Raw genomic sequence first — 15,475 nt, forward strand, 5'->3', positions numbered from 1 at the left:
GAGTTTTAATACCTTTTGATATATTAGAATGGGTACTTTCTAATACTTTATTATAAGCCTATTTTATTTTTATTGGAATTCTGATACACTTTATTGATTTTAAATGGATTTGTTTCGAGAATGTATCATTATTTTGGGATACTGTGATTTTTATACAATACTGTGATTGTTGCCCTATATTGTAGATTGTTCTAAGCCAGTTCAGTTGGCAGTTACACCTAGAGTAAACCTACTGAAGACCAGCATTCCCATTTGTTTCACTTATTCTTTAAGATTAAAAGCATCCCTCTTTGAAAAAAAAAAAAAAAAAGTTCATCCTGAGTCCAGTGCAAGCGGCAACCTCCGGCGCTGAAAATGAAAGCGGGGGGCGACTCCACTGCTTGCAAAAAGAAGTCCGATTGTATGGAAGTCTATGAGAAAATGACCCTTGTTCTCTCTTGATTTATTACCTCAGTAAACCGTTTCCTAACGGTTTTATGGTCTCACTTGCTAGTTTCAAGTCTTCTTCCATATACCATGATGTTCATTTTGTAAATGATGGCCCCATTTAGAGTAAAATGGACGATAAAGCAGCATGTGCTTTAGGGCGTGGCTACGTTGTGATTGACAAGTCGCTACCACGGCGACAACGTTGCTTACGTAACGTATCCATTGCGTACGGACGTTGCTGCCGCCATTTCAGTGTGTTTTCAGTTCTCTAAAGTTAATTGTAACATCGTGGGCCCCCAAACAAACTCTTGTTCAGCGTTTGGTTGTAATATAAGACCCATCAATGAGTCGGATGATCAGTTTTTCCGGTGAGTACATTTTGTTTTAACGGTTTTAGGCGTGTTTTTCGCTAGCGAAAATTCGCATTAGCATTATCACTGTTGACCATGGATTGTAAATGCACCGTGCTAACCAAGCTAGCAGCTAGCGCTATGGTCAGCTCCACCCTCTCGTTCAAATATCGTCACTTTTGGCTCCAAAAATCAAACACGGCGACGGCCAAATACAAGATGGCGATGGTCAAATCGCTACACTCGAGGCTTCAAAACGGCAGTTCGCAAACCAGTGGGCGACGTTACGGTGACTACGTCCATATTTTTTTACATTCTATGGTCCACTGTGATTCATGGGAGCAACACGAGCACACAGCTCAGTCTGTCAGACCTCTAAGTGAGCCTGAAAGGTTACTGGACAACTGGGATTTCTTTGTCCCAGTCCTCCCAACTACCATCCCACCACTGTACAACTGTCAGATAAATGTAAAGCGAATGTTTCTTGAAATGTAGCACAAGTATAAAGCAGCACAATATGGACATACTCATAAGACTATATCACCTCGATTCAGAACTCTCTTCATTGGTTACCTGTCAGTTTTAGAGTTCATTTTAAGATTTAATACCATTTAAAACTATCAAACCACATATTACATCTTAAAAAGCTTTTTATTTTGTTAGGCTCCATTTATATAAATATATGTAGATTGTTCATAATTTAATCCAATTAGAAATTGTTGATTTTCTTGTATTTTCTTCTTACAGTTGTCCCCCGAGAGCAAGCCAGATGCTGGTGTATTAAAAGGACAGCATGTTAGGCGACAGCGGCAAGAAAAAACTCCCTCAGAGAAAGAAACCTTGGAAGGAACCAGGCTCTCGGGGGGCCCATCCTCCTACGGGCTGGGGGATCCTCAGGCTGCTCCTGGCCACGTCAGCTCCTGGCCACATTGGCTCCTAGCATCTTCATCCATCATCCGCCGTCAACCTCAATGCTTACTCTGCAGGTGGTGAGCATTGAGAATACAGACAAGAGACTCACAGTAAATACACTGCTGGTGTGTTTCAAACTGTCCCTCTTCTTCTGGACTTCAGTGCAGGATGTGACAGCGTTGTCTTCTTACCTGTCTCTTGTGGAACAGGATGTAGGCCGATTTCTGCCGCTCCCTACACACAGACACACTGGTTGTCTCACTGACCGCTGCATCGTTGAAGGTGAGCCAGTGGTCAGTTGGCGTGTCTGGACGCTCATCAGGATGCACGCTGTCACAGATTTAGTGTCCTAACAGGAAAGAGATGGTTGTTAACACTTTGAGATGCAGCAGAGGTTACGCAGGTTAATGACATTAAAGGAGATTTATTGAAAGCAGTTCTTCTCACCACTGAAAGACTCTGTAACATATTTGAGCCCACGATAGAGGACTACAGAAAGCCACATTCAGCATTCGGTGTGTGATTTTCATACCTTTGTCTCCTGATACCCCAAGATGACTGACGGTGCTGACCAGGCTGTAGCAGCCGCCATCCTGAGAATGAACCTGTTTGGAGGACACCACCAGCTCCCTGGTCAGCATGACGGGGTCACGCACCTTCACCAGCTGCCAGGAAGGGGTGAAGCGGAAGCGCTTTATGTGGAGGATGAGCACACTGTAGAAGTAGATAAAGAGAACAAGATGGTTAGCAAAATTATTACTGCGTTATATTCTATTTCCTGTTCTTAACATTTTGCATCTCAAGGATCCTTTAGGGATAATGAAGCCCAGTTTGGGAACCAATCAGGTCAGGTGTTACAACATTTATGATGGATGTGATGTCGCTCACCCCGGCAGGGTCTCGAAGGCCGACTTCTGGCTCGATTCGCTCCCTCCACACTCGCACCAATACTCCAACGCTGTCTCCTGCAGAACAGCACAGAGACAACAGGCTGTGTGTTATAAACTGAGTCACTAAACCAAATTATGTCCACAAACACAGAAGTGCTGAGTGTGTGTGTTCAGTCAGTGATGATGTGACTGAAGGAGGACAGGTGGAACTTACCTTCTGGTACTCCTCCAACATCTTGTCCACGGAGCCACCAGAAACCAAGTCCAGAGACAGGTTAGTGAACTCCTCCTGCCTTTTGGACTGAGCGCCACACCTGCACATTAAAGGAACAATACACATGAAAATACAGCCACAGAGGTCATCAGAAGGCGTCCTGCTGGAGGTACTGTGTACGACGACTAGACCAGACCAGAAGTGTTTCCTGACCAGGTTATTAGGGGGACGCAGTGCTGCATCATACTGCTTTGTTTAATTTATTCTCATAAATGAATTTGATCTCACTCTCACTCACTCTCCTGAAGAAAGAAAGAAGTCTGCTGATATGTTTCAAAATCTGCAGCAGTGGTAACCTGCCCTGACACACTACACATCTGTGTATGAGATGTTTTACTGTGTAGTCTTACCTGCTGCATGTCCTGGTGTTCTCCATCTTGAACACCAGGTGATCTTCAACAGGGCAGGTGTATCTAGTGCCCATGTTGGCAGCAGTCTCCTGCAGCGAGGGAGACAGGCTCCTCATCTGTTCTAGGATCGAGGTCAGGAATTCATGAGCGTCCTGAACGTAAAGAATCACACAGATGAGTTTATACACAGAGGAGAAACCAACAGCAGGAAGTGCAAATAACTAAACAAAAAACCAGGTGACTCACTTTCTGCTGATGATCCCTGAACTCTGGAGCCTGGGCTGAGACCGCCTCCTTGAATGAGCGGAGGAGGCAGACTTTACTTTGGGCACTTGTGGACGTGCAGGCATCTCTGATGGCCATGAAGGTTCTGCAGAGGGTGCAAGAAAAAAGAAGAGATGTGTTAGATATGTTATTACATTTTGTTCTTGGAGTTTGTAGATAAACCTGAGCAAGACATGAATGTGTGTGTGAGCTGCTGTACCTCATCAGTCGGGCCTCAGGGAGTGAACTCAAGACCAAATCCTGGCGGCTGACATCAGATACAAAGTCCTCCAGCGTGAGGAGGCTTTGCAGGCTGGAGTTAATGTAGCAACTCTGTCCAAGATTAGGAAAGCTGACACATAAAACACAGTGAGTCAAAACACACGTCAACATTATCAATTCTTCATTAATCACAAACCTCCTACTAGAGATATTTTAGCTTGATTAACTCACCTGAAGCGGTTGACGGTGACTGACACCAACTTGACTCCCCATCTTACTCCAAACAAAGATCAGCTTTAAGATTCATTCTTAATAATTTGATGTTAAAATCTTCATTCAAGGTCCACTTTTTCGATTTCTTCCAGTCTTTCTATTAATTACGACCTCTGACCTCTGACAGTCTCAAGCAAAAACATGATGCTGTTCAAGGTTGTTAAATTCAGCAATATAATGAAAAAAACACCTCTACTTTTAATTATGATCAGCTGTATTTTAGAAAACTCTTACGTGATTAGAGGAAAACTAAATGAACATTTAAAGCTGAGCTTTTGTAATCTAAGATATTGATATTTAGTCTCATTAGTAAATGTGGAGGTGGGTTTAAACTACCTGCTAAACTGATCCTGGAACAACTGCACCATGAACGCGTTGAGGTTGGGCAACTCAGTTGACAGGAGGAACTCCTAAATAGCGACACTGAATGCCACGACCTCGTCCAGGTGACAGTTTCCGGTTGGAGAGCTGCAGATGAAGGAAGAAACAGATTGTGTTTATTTTATTCATTATTGGAACTTAAATGACAGAAAGACTCCAAAGAACTGCACTGTGATTATATGTCCAAGTGAGATTTTTTCTTGTGAAGCTAATTTATACTAAAAAGACATTATGTTACAGGCAGTGAATAGAGAAATATCAATGAAGATCAATATTCAGTGACTTTCTTTATTTCTGACAGATACTGAAAGCAGCATTAAATGAGTGTCGTTACCTTCTATTCTTCTTTTCTTCGTCGCTGGTAGCAGCCGGAGCGACCCGATGTTTTCTCTGTTGGAGGATTAGAAAACTCTCATGGTTCAATAATGCACAGACAAATAAACTATGTTAGTTTTCTCTCTTAGTCCAGATTGGTTACTATATGGTTAATGTTGAGTTCTGGCTCTTTCTGTCAAACATACCTTGCAGCATGTGAGGAGCCGACGCCACCAAGGAGTCTTTGTAGTCTTTGGTTTTGGCTCACAAGTGCTAAAGAGAAATACATAATATGAATAAATCATAGAAAATACATTTATGTAGTGGGACAATCACTTTTTTCTTTCTGTCCTTTGTCACTAATCATTTGCTTTATCTTGTGACCCATCAGAGGGGCCCTGAGCCCCAGATTGGGTACCAGTGTTACGATACTACTCAGAAAAATCCTTCACTAAACTAAAAGAGATAGTAAAAAAAAAATTCAGGATGAGGTTTCTTACCTCTCCTTTCCTTCCACAACCTCTTTGGTTTCCTTCTTCTGTAGAGTAAAAAGAAAAAATAATATGAGTAAACTATATCAAACAAAGTTTTTATGGTTACTTACAGCTAAAAAGTTTACATATTAAGCACTATTAGAATTAAACTGTAATTGTCTGTCTGTTTCAGCAGGCAAACTGAACTGTCAACCCGGAATGGGTCACCTGGGTCAGTCCAGGCCTAGCTTAGCTCAAATACTTAGCTACTGTAGAAGCAGGTGGAAACTTCTAGCTTAGCTCCATCCAAAGTGAAAAGAAACACCTTCCAACCGCCTCGAAGCTGCCGACATGTTGTTTCCTTCTCATTTAAGATGCAGAAAAAGAAAATGAGACATTTTAGCGGCAGACATTTCAGTTAGAGTTGGAGCTATTTCACAAACAACAGCTGCTTGGTGCATTAAAAAGTATTTCACAGTGTGGTAATGAGCTTGCTAATTAGTTAACTACTTATTCACCACATTAGATGGGAGATTTATTTCAACCTGTTAAATCACAAGTCTCCACCCGACCTGCATCATTGCATAGAAAGCCACTCCTGACTAGACCACTAACACAAGATTATATAACTCCACCCTTCAGGCCTGCGACTCCCTCTTTTCCCTCCAAACCATTCCAGGCACAACAAAGAGAGAACCCGTGTTAGTTCAATATGAACTTTTCATCTTTATATTTTATTTGGTTGATATGGCATGAATTGTTTGAATGTTAACTGATTGTTTTTGTTTTTTATATGCCGGATTCCTGAGTTTGATCCTATATTAAGCAGAAAATTAGTGAAATGTCAGATTGTAGATGCATTCATGACAAAAAAACATCCACTATCCAACTGTTAACCATTTAAATCCACTCTTGATTACAATAAATTGTTGAAACAGCTTCCTGGATCCTGTGTTTAAATGTGCACCACATCAGAGGCCTGCACTACGAAGCAAGTTCAACACACCCAGGATATCTTTTGGTTATCTGGCTTCACTCAACCTAACATTGGCTGTCCAGATAACCAGTACTACAAAGCTGCTTATCAACCAGCTCAGTCAACTCTGAGTTTTCCAGCTATGAGCGCGTTCATGTGAAAGAGGCGGGGTTGATAATTACGAGTGACATCATCAGAACCATGAATGAAACACTTCATGATATGAGATGAAACAGTGATGCAAAGTACCTGCAGAAAACTTCTGTTTAAGAGACAGAAAAAAGTCATATTCAACAAAGTGAAATGTAAATGAGCCCGTAATCATACAACAGAATAAGAAGATGTAGAAACACTAGAAATAATTTCCACATATTAAAAGTAGGCTACGACTTAAAATACATGTAGGAATTATTATATATGACTTAAGTAGAGAGTAAGTATTTTTGCTATTTAGTTGGAGGATGAAGAAATCATTCTGAATATGTCACATAAAAAAAGAAACTTAAAGTAATGCCAGACTGTTTCTGCTACTGAAGCAAAGAGTGTAAAAGTAGTTAATGACTGATGAGATCTATCTGACCCAAATGTTGCATTTATAATCCTGGGAGCCAATTAACAGTGTGGATTATTTTTCTAATACAAGACAATATTTTGTTTTCATTTTCAGTTATCATCACAGTTGTCTCATGTTATTCTGAGCTGCAGTGATGGAATCAGAGTGTAAAATCATCCACACTGTCAGCTTCACTCCAGGGATAAATAAACTTTATACTATTTAAATGCAGCTCAAATCATCATGTGTTTAGTGTCGTAAATGATCTCTCCATTTGTTAGAAGCTCAGATTTAAAACCAGAGTGGAAATAGAAAGCCTGCAACAATAAAATGATCCAGTGATCTGATTGGTTTAAGCTGGGCGGAAAATTCTCATTGTGAAAAACAAATGCATGTTACTGTCAGTTTAATTATATTTTATATAAATGTCATTTTCAAATATATTTTTCTTTTCATGCTTTGAACTGAAATATGTCAGTAAACCACAAAAGCAAACATGTACAATAAGTGAAATACAATCTCAAAATGAATGACTGTCAACTGAAATGTTTATGTTTTAGTTCAAAAAAGCACTTTTGAAGGGCTGATGTGGAAAGTGTTGCCTCATAATGATTTCACCAACACCTTCCTCTACACAGACAGATGGAAGCAGAGGAAATTGGTCACTGTGTACAGTTACAGATAATAAAGTTTACAAGTTTGGAAACATCACTAATAGTATGTGTGATCATCTGTTGAGTCAGTTGACTTTGACTAACTCTGTTTAAAGCTTGAGAACAGCTCCAGTGTTGAATCCTGTCCAAAGACGAAGCAAAAACACTTTTGAGGCATAAATTTTGACTGTAGAATTCGAAATGTTGGAAGTTAATACAGTGCACTTAAGTGATTTCTGAAAAACAGGTTCATGTTTTTGATGAATGCTGCTGTTTCAACATCATTTGAGAGCAAAACACAACTCAATGTCAGTATGTTCAGTCATTGAATGTGCTGCTCTCTGAAGAAATGATCTATGTGGTGTATGTTGGAGCCAATAAATTGTTATACATTGAGTTGATTGTTTGAAATATGACCAATATTGGTTCATATATATATATATCTTCTCAGCACCACCTTCCATGTTTTTATTATTATTCTTTCCTCTTCATCTTGAGCAGAAGAGTAGAAACCTTGATCAGGATACCCTCATGTCAGGTGAAAGTAGGACTGCATCACTTAAACGAGCGCTGCTCATGTACTCTCCTGTAGACTTGGTTCAGACATTAAATGTGTGTGTTTGTATGTGAAGAGAACCTCTGAGCACACAGCTCAGTCTGTCAGACTGGACAACTGGGATTTCTTTGTCCCAGTCCTCCCAACTACCACCTCACCACTGTACAACTCAGATAAATGTAGAGTGTACGTTTCTTGAAATGTAGCACAAGTATAAAGCAGCACAATGTGGACATACTCATAAGACCATCATATCACCTTGATTCAGACCTCTCTTCATTGGTTACCTGTCAGTTTTAGAGTTCATTTTAAGGTTTGACATCATTTAAAACCATTAAACCACATATTCAATGTTAGAAAAGTTTTTATTATGTTAGGCTCTCTCTCTCTCTCTATATATATATATATATATATAGAGAGAGAGAGAGAGAGAGACCTTTTTTGTAATAACTTAATTGAAAATCATCCAATTAGAAATCAGATTGATTTGATTTTCTTACGCTTTCTTTTTACAGTTGTCCCCCGAGAGCAAGCCAGATGCTGGTGTATTAACACAGCATATGAGGCGACAGCGGCAAGAAAAAACTCCCTCAGAGAGGAAGAAACCTTGGGAGGAACCAGGCTCTCGGGGGGCCCATCCTCCTATGGGCTGGGGGATCCTCCGGCTGCTCCTGGTCACGTCGGCTCCTCGTCCATCATCTCTCCTCTCTTACCGCAGCTCCTCCTCTGGAGTGGATGATGACGATCCTCACACGCTCTTCATTTGGCCCCTGGTGCGTTCAGGTCGCTGCTCCTTCCGCCCTACACCCTGTTCTACACCTGAGAATACAGACAAGAGACTCACAGTAAATACACTGATGGTGTGTTTCAAACTGACCCTCTTCTTCTGGACTTCAGTGCAGGATGTGACAGCGTTGTCTTCTTACCTGTCTCTTGTAGAAAAGGATGTAGGCTGATTTCTGCCGCTCCTTACACACAGACACGCCAGTTGTCTCACTGACCACTGCATCGTTGAAGGTGAGCCAGCGGTCAGTTGTCGTGTCCGGACGCTCATCAGGATGGACACTGTCACAGATGTAGTGTCCTATCAGGAGAGAGATGGTTGTTAACACTTTGAGATTGTCAGTAGTTCTTTTTACCACTGAAAGACTCTATAACATGTCTGAGTCCACTTAAGAGGACTACAGAAAGCCACATTCAGCATTCGGTGTGTGATTTTCTTACCTTTGTCTCCTGATGCCCCAAGATGACTGACGATGCTGACCAGGCTGTAGCAGCTGCCACCCTGACAATGAACACAGTTATTAAAAGTTAGCTTCACACAAACACACTAAACAACAGCACACACAGTCTACATATTAACTTTCATGTTTCTGTTTGTTCTCGGTTAAGGTTTGTGTTTCTTTACCTGTTTGGAGGACACCACCAGCTCCCTGTTCAGCATGACGGGGTCACGCACCTTCACCAGCTGCCAGGAAGGGGTGAAGCGGAAGCGCTTTATGTGGAGGATGAGCACACTGTAGAAGCAGATAAAGAGAACAAGATGGTTAGCAAAATTGTTACTGCGTTATATTCTATTTCCTGTACTTAACATTTTGCATCTCAAGGATCCTTTAGGGATAATGAAGCCCAGTTTGGGAACCAATCAGGTCAGGTGTTACAACATTTATGATGGATGTGATGTCGCTCACCTCGGCAGGGTCTCAAAGGCCGGCTTCTGGCTCGATTCGCTCCCTCCACACTCGCACTTGTAGTCCAACGCTGTCTCCTGCAGAACAGCACAGAGACAACAGGCTGTGTGTTATAAACTGAGTAACTAAACCAAACTATGTCCACAAACACAGAAGTGCTGAGTGTGTGTGTTCAGTCAGTGATGATGTGACTTAAGGAGGACAGGTGGAACTTACCTTCTGGTACTCCTCTAGCATCTTCTCTACGGAGCCACCAGGAACTAAGTCCAGAGACAGGTTAGTGAACTCCTCCTGCCTTCTGGACTGAGCGCCACACCTGCACATTAAAGGAACAATACACATGAAAATACAGCCACAGAGGTCATCAGAAGACTTCCTGCTGGAGGTACTGTGTACCACAACTGGACCAGACCAGAAGTGTTTCCTGACCAGGTTATTAGGGGGACGCAGTGCTGCATCATACTGCTTTGTTTAATTTATTCTCATGAAGTAATTTCATCTCGCTAGTTTGTGAACATCAGCTAAAATGGAGCATGCAGTTAATTTAACATTACTTTATATAATAATAATCCAATATTAGCTAACTGTGCAGGAGGTAGGCAAGGTAACCATAATCTGGTGAATTAAGTTTGAGGCAAAGAGCCCAACGAAGCTCCTACAGCTTTTCAAAACACTTCAGTTTTTCAGAAATCATCTGCAACTTTTGTCTCTGACCGCATGTAACACTACACAAAGAAAGAAGTCTGCTGATATATTTCAAAATCTGCAGCAGTGGTAACCTGCCCTGACACACTACACGTGAGTGTATGAGATGTTTTACTGTGTAGTCTTACCTGCTGCATGTCCTGGTGTTCTCCATCTTGAACACCAGGTGATCCTCAACAGGGCAGGTGTATCTAGTGCCCATGTTGGCAGCAGTCTCCTGCAGCGAGGGAGACAGGCTCCTCATCTGGTCCAGGACCGAGGTCAGGAATTCATGAGCGTCCTGAACACAAAGAATCACACAGATGAGTTTATACACAGAGGAGAAACCAACAGCAGGAAGTGCAAATAACTAAACATAAAAACCAGGTGACTCACTTTCTGCTGATGATCCCTGAACTCTGGAGCCTGGGCTGAGACCGCCTCCTTGAATGAGCGGAGGAGGCGGACTTTACTTTGGGCGCTTGAAGACACGCGGGCATCTCTTATGGCCATGAAGGTTCTGCAGAGGGTGTAAGAAAAAAGAAGAGATGTGTTAGATATGTTATTACATTTTGTTCTTGGAGTTTGTAGATAAACCTGAGCAAGACATGAATGAGTGTGTGAGCTGCTGTACCTCATCAGTCGGGCCTCAGGGAGTGAACTCCAGACCAAATCTTGGCGGCTGACATCACAAACAAAGTCCTCCAGCGTGAGGAGGCTTTGCAGGCTGGAGTTGATGTAACAACTCTGACCAAGATTTGGAAAGCTGACACATAAAACACAGTGAGTCAAAACACACGTCAACATTATCAATTCTTCACTAATCACAAACCTACTAGAGATATTTTAGCTTGATTTGATGCATAGTTCTTGTTCAGATTAACTCACCCGAAGTGGTTGATGGTGCTCCCCCTGACACCATCACCGACACCAACTTGACTCCCTTTGGTGCTACACAAACACACGTGGTCGATAAACAGGACAAGAGGTTTGATCTCACTCTTATAAAAATCTGTCAGTTGGCCAACTCTTCTAACCATCTACATAAAAAATATTTTCTCTGCTGAACAAAAACATAAAAAACACTTGAACCCTTCTCTCAAGTTACAAGTCTTCTTACTCCAAACAAAGATGAGCTTTAAAATTCATTCTTATCAAGGGAAACAATTTGATGTTAAAGTTTCAAGGTCCGCTTATTACATTTCTTCCAGACTTTCTATTAATTACGACCTCTGACCTCTGACAGTCTCAAGCAAAAACATGATGCTGTTCAAGGTTGTTTAATTCAGCGATATAATAAAAAAAACACCTCTACTTTTAATTATGATCAGCTGTATTTTAGAAAACTCTTATGTGATTAAAGGAAAACTAAATGAACATTTAAAGCTGAGCTTTTATAATCTAAGATATTGATATTTAGTATCATTAGTAAATGTGGAGGTGGGTTTTAACTACCTGCTAAACTGATCCTGGGGGAGCTGTACCGTCAACGGGTTGAGGTCGGGCAACTCAGTTGACTGGAGGAACTCTTCAACAGCGACACTGAATGCCACGACCTCGTCCAGGTGACAGTTTCCGGCTGGAGAGCTGCAGATGGAGGAAAAAACAGATTGTGTTTATTTTATTCATTATTGGAACTTAAGTGACAGAAAGACTCCAAAGAACTGCACTGTGATCATATGTCCAAGTGAGATTTTTTCTTGCGTTTATAGTAAAAAGACATTATGTTACAGGCAGTGAATAGAGAAATATCAATGAAGATCAATATTCAGTGACTTTCTTTACTTCTGACAGATACTGAAAGCAGCATTAAATGAGTGTCGTTACCTTCTGTTCTTCTTTTCTTCTTTCTTCTCCTTTTCTTCGTCGCTGGTAGCAGCCGGAGCGACCCGATGTTTTCTCTGTTGGAAGATTAGAAAACTCTCATGGTTCAATAATGCACAGACAAATAAACTATGTTAGTTTTCTCTCTTAGTCCAGATTGGTTACTATATGGTTAATGTTGACTTCTGGCTCTTTCTGTGAAACATACCTTGCAGCATATGAGGAGCCGACGCCACCAAGGAGTCTTTGTGGCCTTTGGTTTTGGCTCACAAATGCTAAAGAGAAATACATAATATGAATTAATCATAGAAAATACATTTATGTAGTGGGACAATCATTTTTTTCCTTCTATCCTTTGTCACTAATCATCTGCTTTATATTGTGACCCACCAGAGGGGCCCTGAGCCCCAGGTTGGGTACCAGTGTTACGATACTACTCAGAAAAATCCTTCACTAAACTAAAAGTGATAGTTAAAAAAACCTAAAAAATATTCAGGATGAGGTTTCTTACCTCTCCTTTCCTTCCTCGACCTCCTTGGTTTCCTTCTTCTGTAGAGTAAAAAGAAAAAGCAACGATATAAGTAAAGTATATCAAACTAAGTTTTTATGGTTACTTACAACTAAAAAGTTTAAATATAAATGTTACAGTCTACTAAAATGAGGTTAATATGAAGCTCTGACACTTTCTGTCAAACATACCTCAGGGTGACCGAAGAGCCGGTTCCTCCAAGGAACCTTCTTGATCTTAGTCTGCTTTCCAGCCTCAGCAGACGTGGCTGAAGCTGGAGTGGTGGCAGCAACACTGTTGGTAAAGAGAAACACACACAGTTGTTTGTATCACTTGTAGCCATGAATAAATCATAAATCATTTTCAAGAATTGAAATGAAGAAATAGGTAGAGCAATGGTAAAATAACAGTTATGAATTTATTTACCTCTCATGAGAGCCGGGGCGCTGTTGGCTCTCATGTGCCACAATACTTTCCGCAGGTTTCTACTCAGAAAAAGAAAAATGAGTTGAATATTAACAGAAAAATAATGTGCATTCATAACTGATATAAGTTAAATTCACTTAAAGTATCTACAAGACATTTGACTCTCAAAGACTAAACAATGCCAACTTTTTCAGTTCACAAGGTCACATGAATATTACAATATTTACAGAAAAATGTAGTTAATCTGTGAAACGAACCTTCTTCTGAAAACGACGCAGTGCAAACATCTTGCTAACTGTTTCCAACACTTAAAACTGAAGGTCAAACTGTACTCGTCTGTCTGTTACAGCAGGCGAACTGAACTGTCAGTTATATATGAATTTTAATCAAAGGAGCCAGAATGCCGTGATGTCATAATCAATAGTTCTAATTTATGCAGATATGTAAAAAAAAAAGTGCTTTGCGACATCATACATCATCAGTGATGTTTCCTGAGGTCATTGGGTGTTTGAGATCTTTCAACAATCAGAGACCGTCGCCAAGGTGACCCAGCCGAGGTTCATCAAGCCCCTAAATACTGTATATACTGTAATTCCCCCACTAGCTAGCTACAAACATTTAGATCCTTTAACGTTACTTAAGCAAAATTACCAATACCACAATAGAGATAATAGAAATAAACCTCATTCAAAATGTTCTTTAAATAAACACTGACATTTCAGTAAATATCCTTGTTTGCCATCTTACCCAGGGTCAGATGAGAAGAAGATATTAGTTTCCTCTCTGCATGTCCAGTGCAGGATGTGTGCAGCCTAGCTTAGCTCAAATACTTAGCTACTGTAGAAGCAGGTGGAAACTGCTAGCTTAGCTCCATCCAAAGTGAAAAGAAACACCTTCAAACCGCCTCAAAGCTGCCGACATGTTGTTTCTTGCTCATTTCACATGTAGAAAAAGAAAATGAAAAAGAAAATGAGACATTTTAGCGGCAGACATTTTAGTTAGAGTTGAGCTATTTCTCAAACAACAGCCACTTGGTGCATTAAAAAGTTTTTCACAGAGTGGTAATGAGCTTGGTAACTAGTTAAGAAGATAAAACATGTAAATAACAAAGCTTTTGAGCTGTTTGAATGTGTATTTTTTCACTTTTAATGGAGCTAGGCTAGCAGTTTCCCCCTGCTTCCAGTCTTTGTGCTAAGCTAGGCTAAACACATCCATATCTATCTCTGTACTGAATGCACCAACATGAAACTGACATCCATCTTCTCATGACTCTGACTATCAAATATAAAAATACCTGTGGACAATAAAGTTCCTTACCCAGTGTTAAATTCTTGACAAGGTCTTCCTGTCTGGGTTGTCATATTGGTGCTGTTGCAGTTTTGGATGTTTTCAAGGTGTCAAAATACTGTATAAAGATGGACGACATGACAGCTCCCCAAAAGTGAAGCTGCAGTATAGTTCATAAATCCCTCCATGTTAGAGGATGGGACATCAGCCAAACTAAAAAAACAAAGTGCACAACAAATAAATTTTTCCCAACGATGGTTTCTGTCCTTCTGTCAGGTTAAGGTAAAGGGAAACACCTTAACAGGGAACAGTTTTCAATACCAACACCTGCTAACAGTTGTTGTTCTGCTTTGCCACAGATGTAAACTAACTAAATTTCAAGTTATTTTCTCATATATTCTTCTATTCTTGTAAATATGTCACATTAAAAATAAATAATTGTATTTTTCATAGAAAGATCTTAAAAAAAGAAAGAAAGGACAGATGTACCTCTAAATAACCAGACTGTTTTTAGTTTATGTGAAAGTTGTGAAAAATGTCATCTATCAAAGTGCAAAACCCAAGCTGACAAATAAAGAGTTCTGCTGGTGTTAACTTTGATAGTATAGATCAGCGGGTCTCAACCTGGGGTCCAGGGACCCCCAGGGGTCCTTGACGGGGTTCCTGGGTGTCCCCAGAAAAATGGGGAATATTTTAATTTCACTATTACTTTATTGACCGAATAGTAAAGTTTACAACTTTGGAAACATCACTAATAGTATGTGTGATCATCTGTTGAGTCAGTTGACTTTGACTAACTCTGTTTAAAGCTTGAGAACAGCTCCAGTGTTGAATCCTGTCCAAAGGTAATTCAATTGGCTGTTTCTCCAACTAAACTGAGATTTTGGAGACTTACAAATAAACATTTCACTCCGTCACTGACAGATGGGATGTCATTTGCATATCAGTTGTAATAAAACGTATGCTATGGACACACTGTGTCCACTATGACAAAGCAAAAGCATTTTGAGGCATATATTTGTAGAATATATTTTTATAGAATTCAAAATATTGGAAGTTAATACAGTGCACTTTTTGATGAATGCTGCTGTTTCAACATCATTTGAGAGCACAACACAACTCAACATCAATATGTTCAATCACTGAATGTGCTGCTTTCTGAAGAAATTATCTATGTGGTGTAT

At 40.4% G+C, this 15,475-nt stretch overlaps 2 protein-coding genes across 12 annotated transcripts in view; both read right to left on the bottom strand.

Moving 5' to 3' along the window:
- The window catches only part of LOC122999404 (ubiquitin carboxyl-terminal hydrolase 37-like), a 36,990-nt gene that overhangs the window by 15,634 nt on the left and 5,881 nt on the right, over positions 1 to 15,475 (bottom strand). For 4 of the 11 annotated variants that reach the window (XR_006407729.1, XR_006407728.1, XR_006407727.1 and 1 more), the window contains exons 2-8: positions 4,301 to 4,679; positions 3,923 to 3,964; positions 3,452 to 3,821; positions 3,206 to 3,357; positions 2,796 to 2,895; positions 1,883 to 2,040; positions 1,736 to 1,759 (exon numbers count right to left, since the gene is read on the bottom strand). Coding sequence is in view for 7 of the 11 variants with exons in the window: in XM_044376286.1 (XP_044232221.1) it covers positions 1,736 to 1,759; positions 1,883 to 2,040; positions 2,796 to 2,895; positions 3,206 to 3,357; positions 3,452 to 3,821; positions 3,923 to 3,964; positions 4,301 to 4,332 (878 nt within the window). In the remaining 4 variants the exon portion in view is untranslated. Of the gene's footprint in view, positions 1 to 1,411; positions 1,760 to 1,882; positions 2,406 to 2,579; positions 2,657 to 2,795; positions 2,896 to 3,205; positions 3,358 to 3,451; positions 3,822 to 3,922; positions 3,965 to 4,300; positions 4,680 to 15,475 lie in introns of those variants that run through there. The other 7 variants (XR_006407726.1, XM_044376283.1, XM_044376284.1 and 4 more) reach the window with 6 other exon arrangements.
- LOC122965653 (ubiquitin carboxyl-terminal hydrolase 37-like) lies at positions 8,218 to 13,532 on the bottom strand. Its single transcript, XM_044329807.1, has 17 exons — positions 13,262 to 13,532; positions 13,005 to 13,063; positions 12,770 to 12,872; positions 12,582 to 12,619; positions 12,279 to 12,345; positions 12,074 to 12,147; positions 11,702 to 11,833; positions 11,135 to 11,197; positions 10,881 to 11,012; positions 10,643 to 10,766; positions 10,396 to 10,547; positions 9,779 to 9,878; positions 9,563 to 9,639; positions 9,280 to 9,388; positions 9,096 to 9,156; positions 8,798 to 8,955; positions 8,218 to 8,690 (listed from the first exon to the last, which is right to left on the bottom strand). The coding sequence occupies exons 1-17, from the start codon at positions 13,289 to 13,291 to the stop codon at positions 8,685 to 8,687; spliced, it is 1,485 nt and encodes a 494-aa protein (XP_044185742.1). The 5' UTR covers positions 13,292 to 13,532; the 3' UTR covers positions 8,218 to 8,684.

The sequence above is a fragment of the Thunnus albacares genome, chromosome 16 (genome assembly GCF_914725855.1).
Source record: "Thunnus albacares chromosome 16, fThuAlb1.1, whole genome shotgun sequence".
NCBI lineage: Eukaryota > Metazoa > Chordata > Actinopteri > Scombriformes > Scombridae > Thunnus > Thunnus albacares.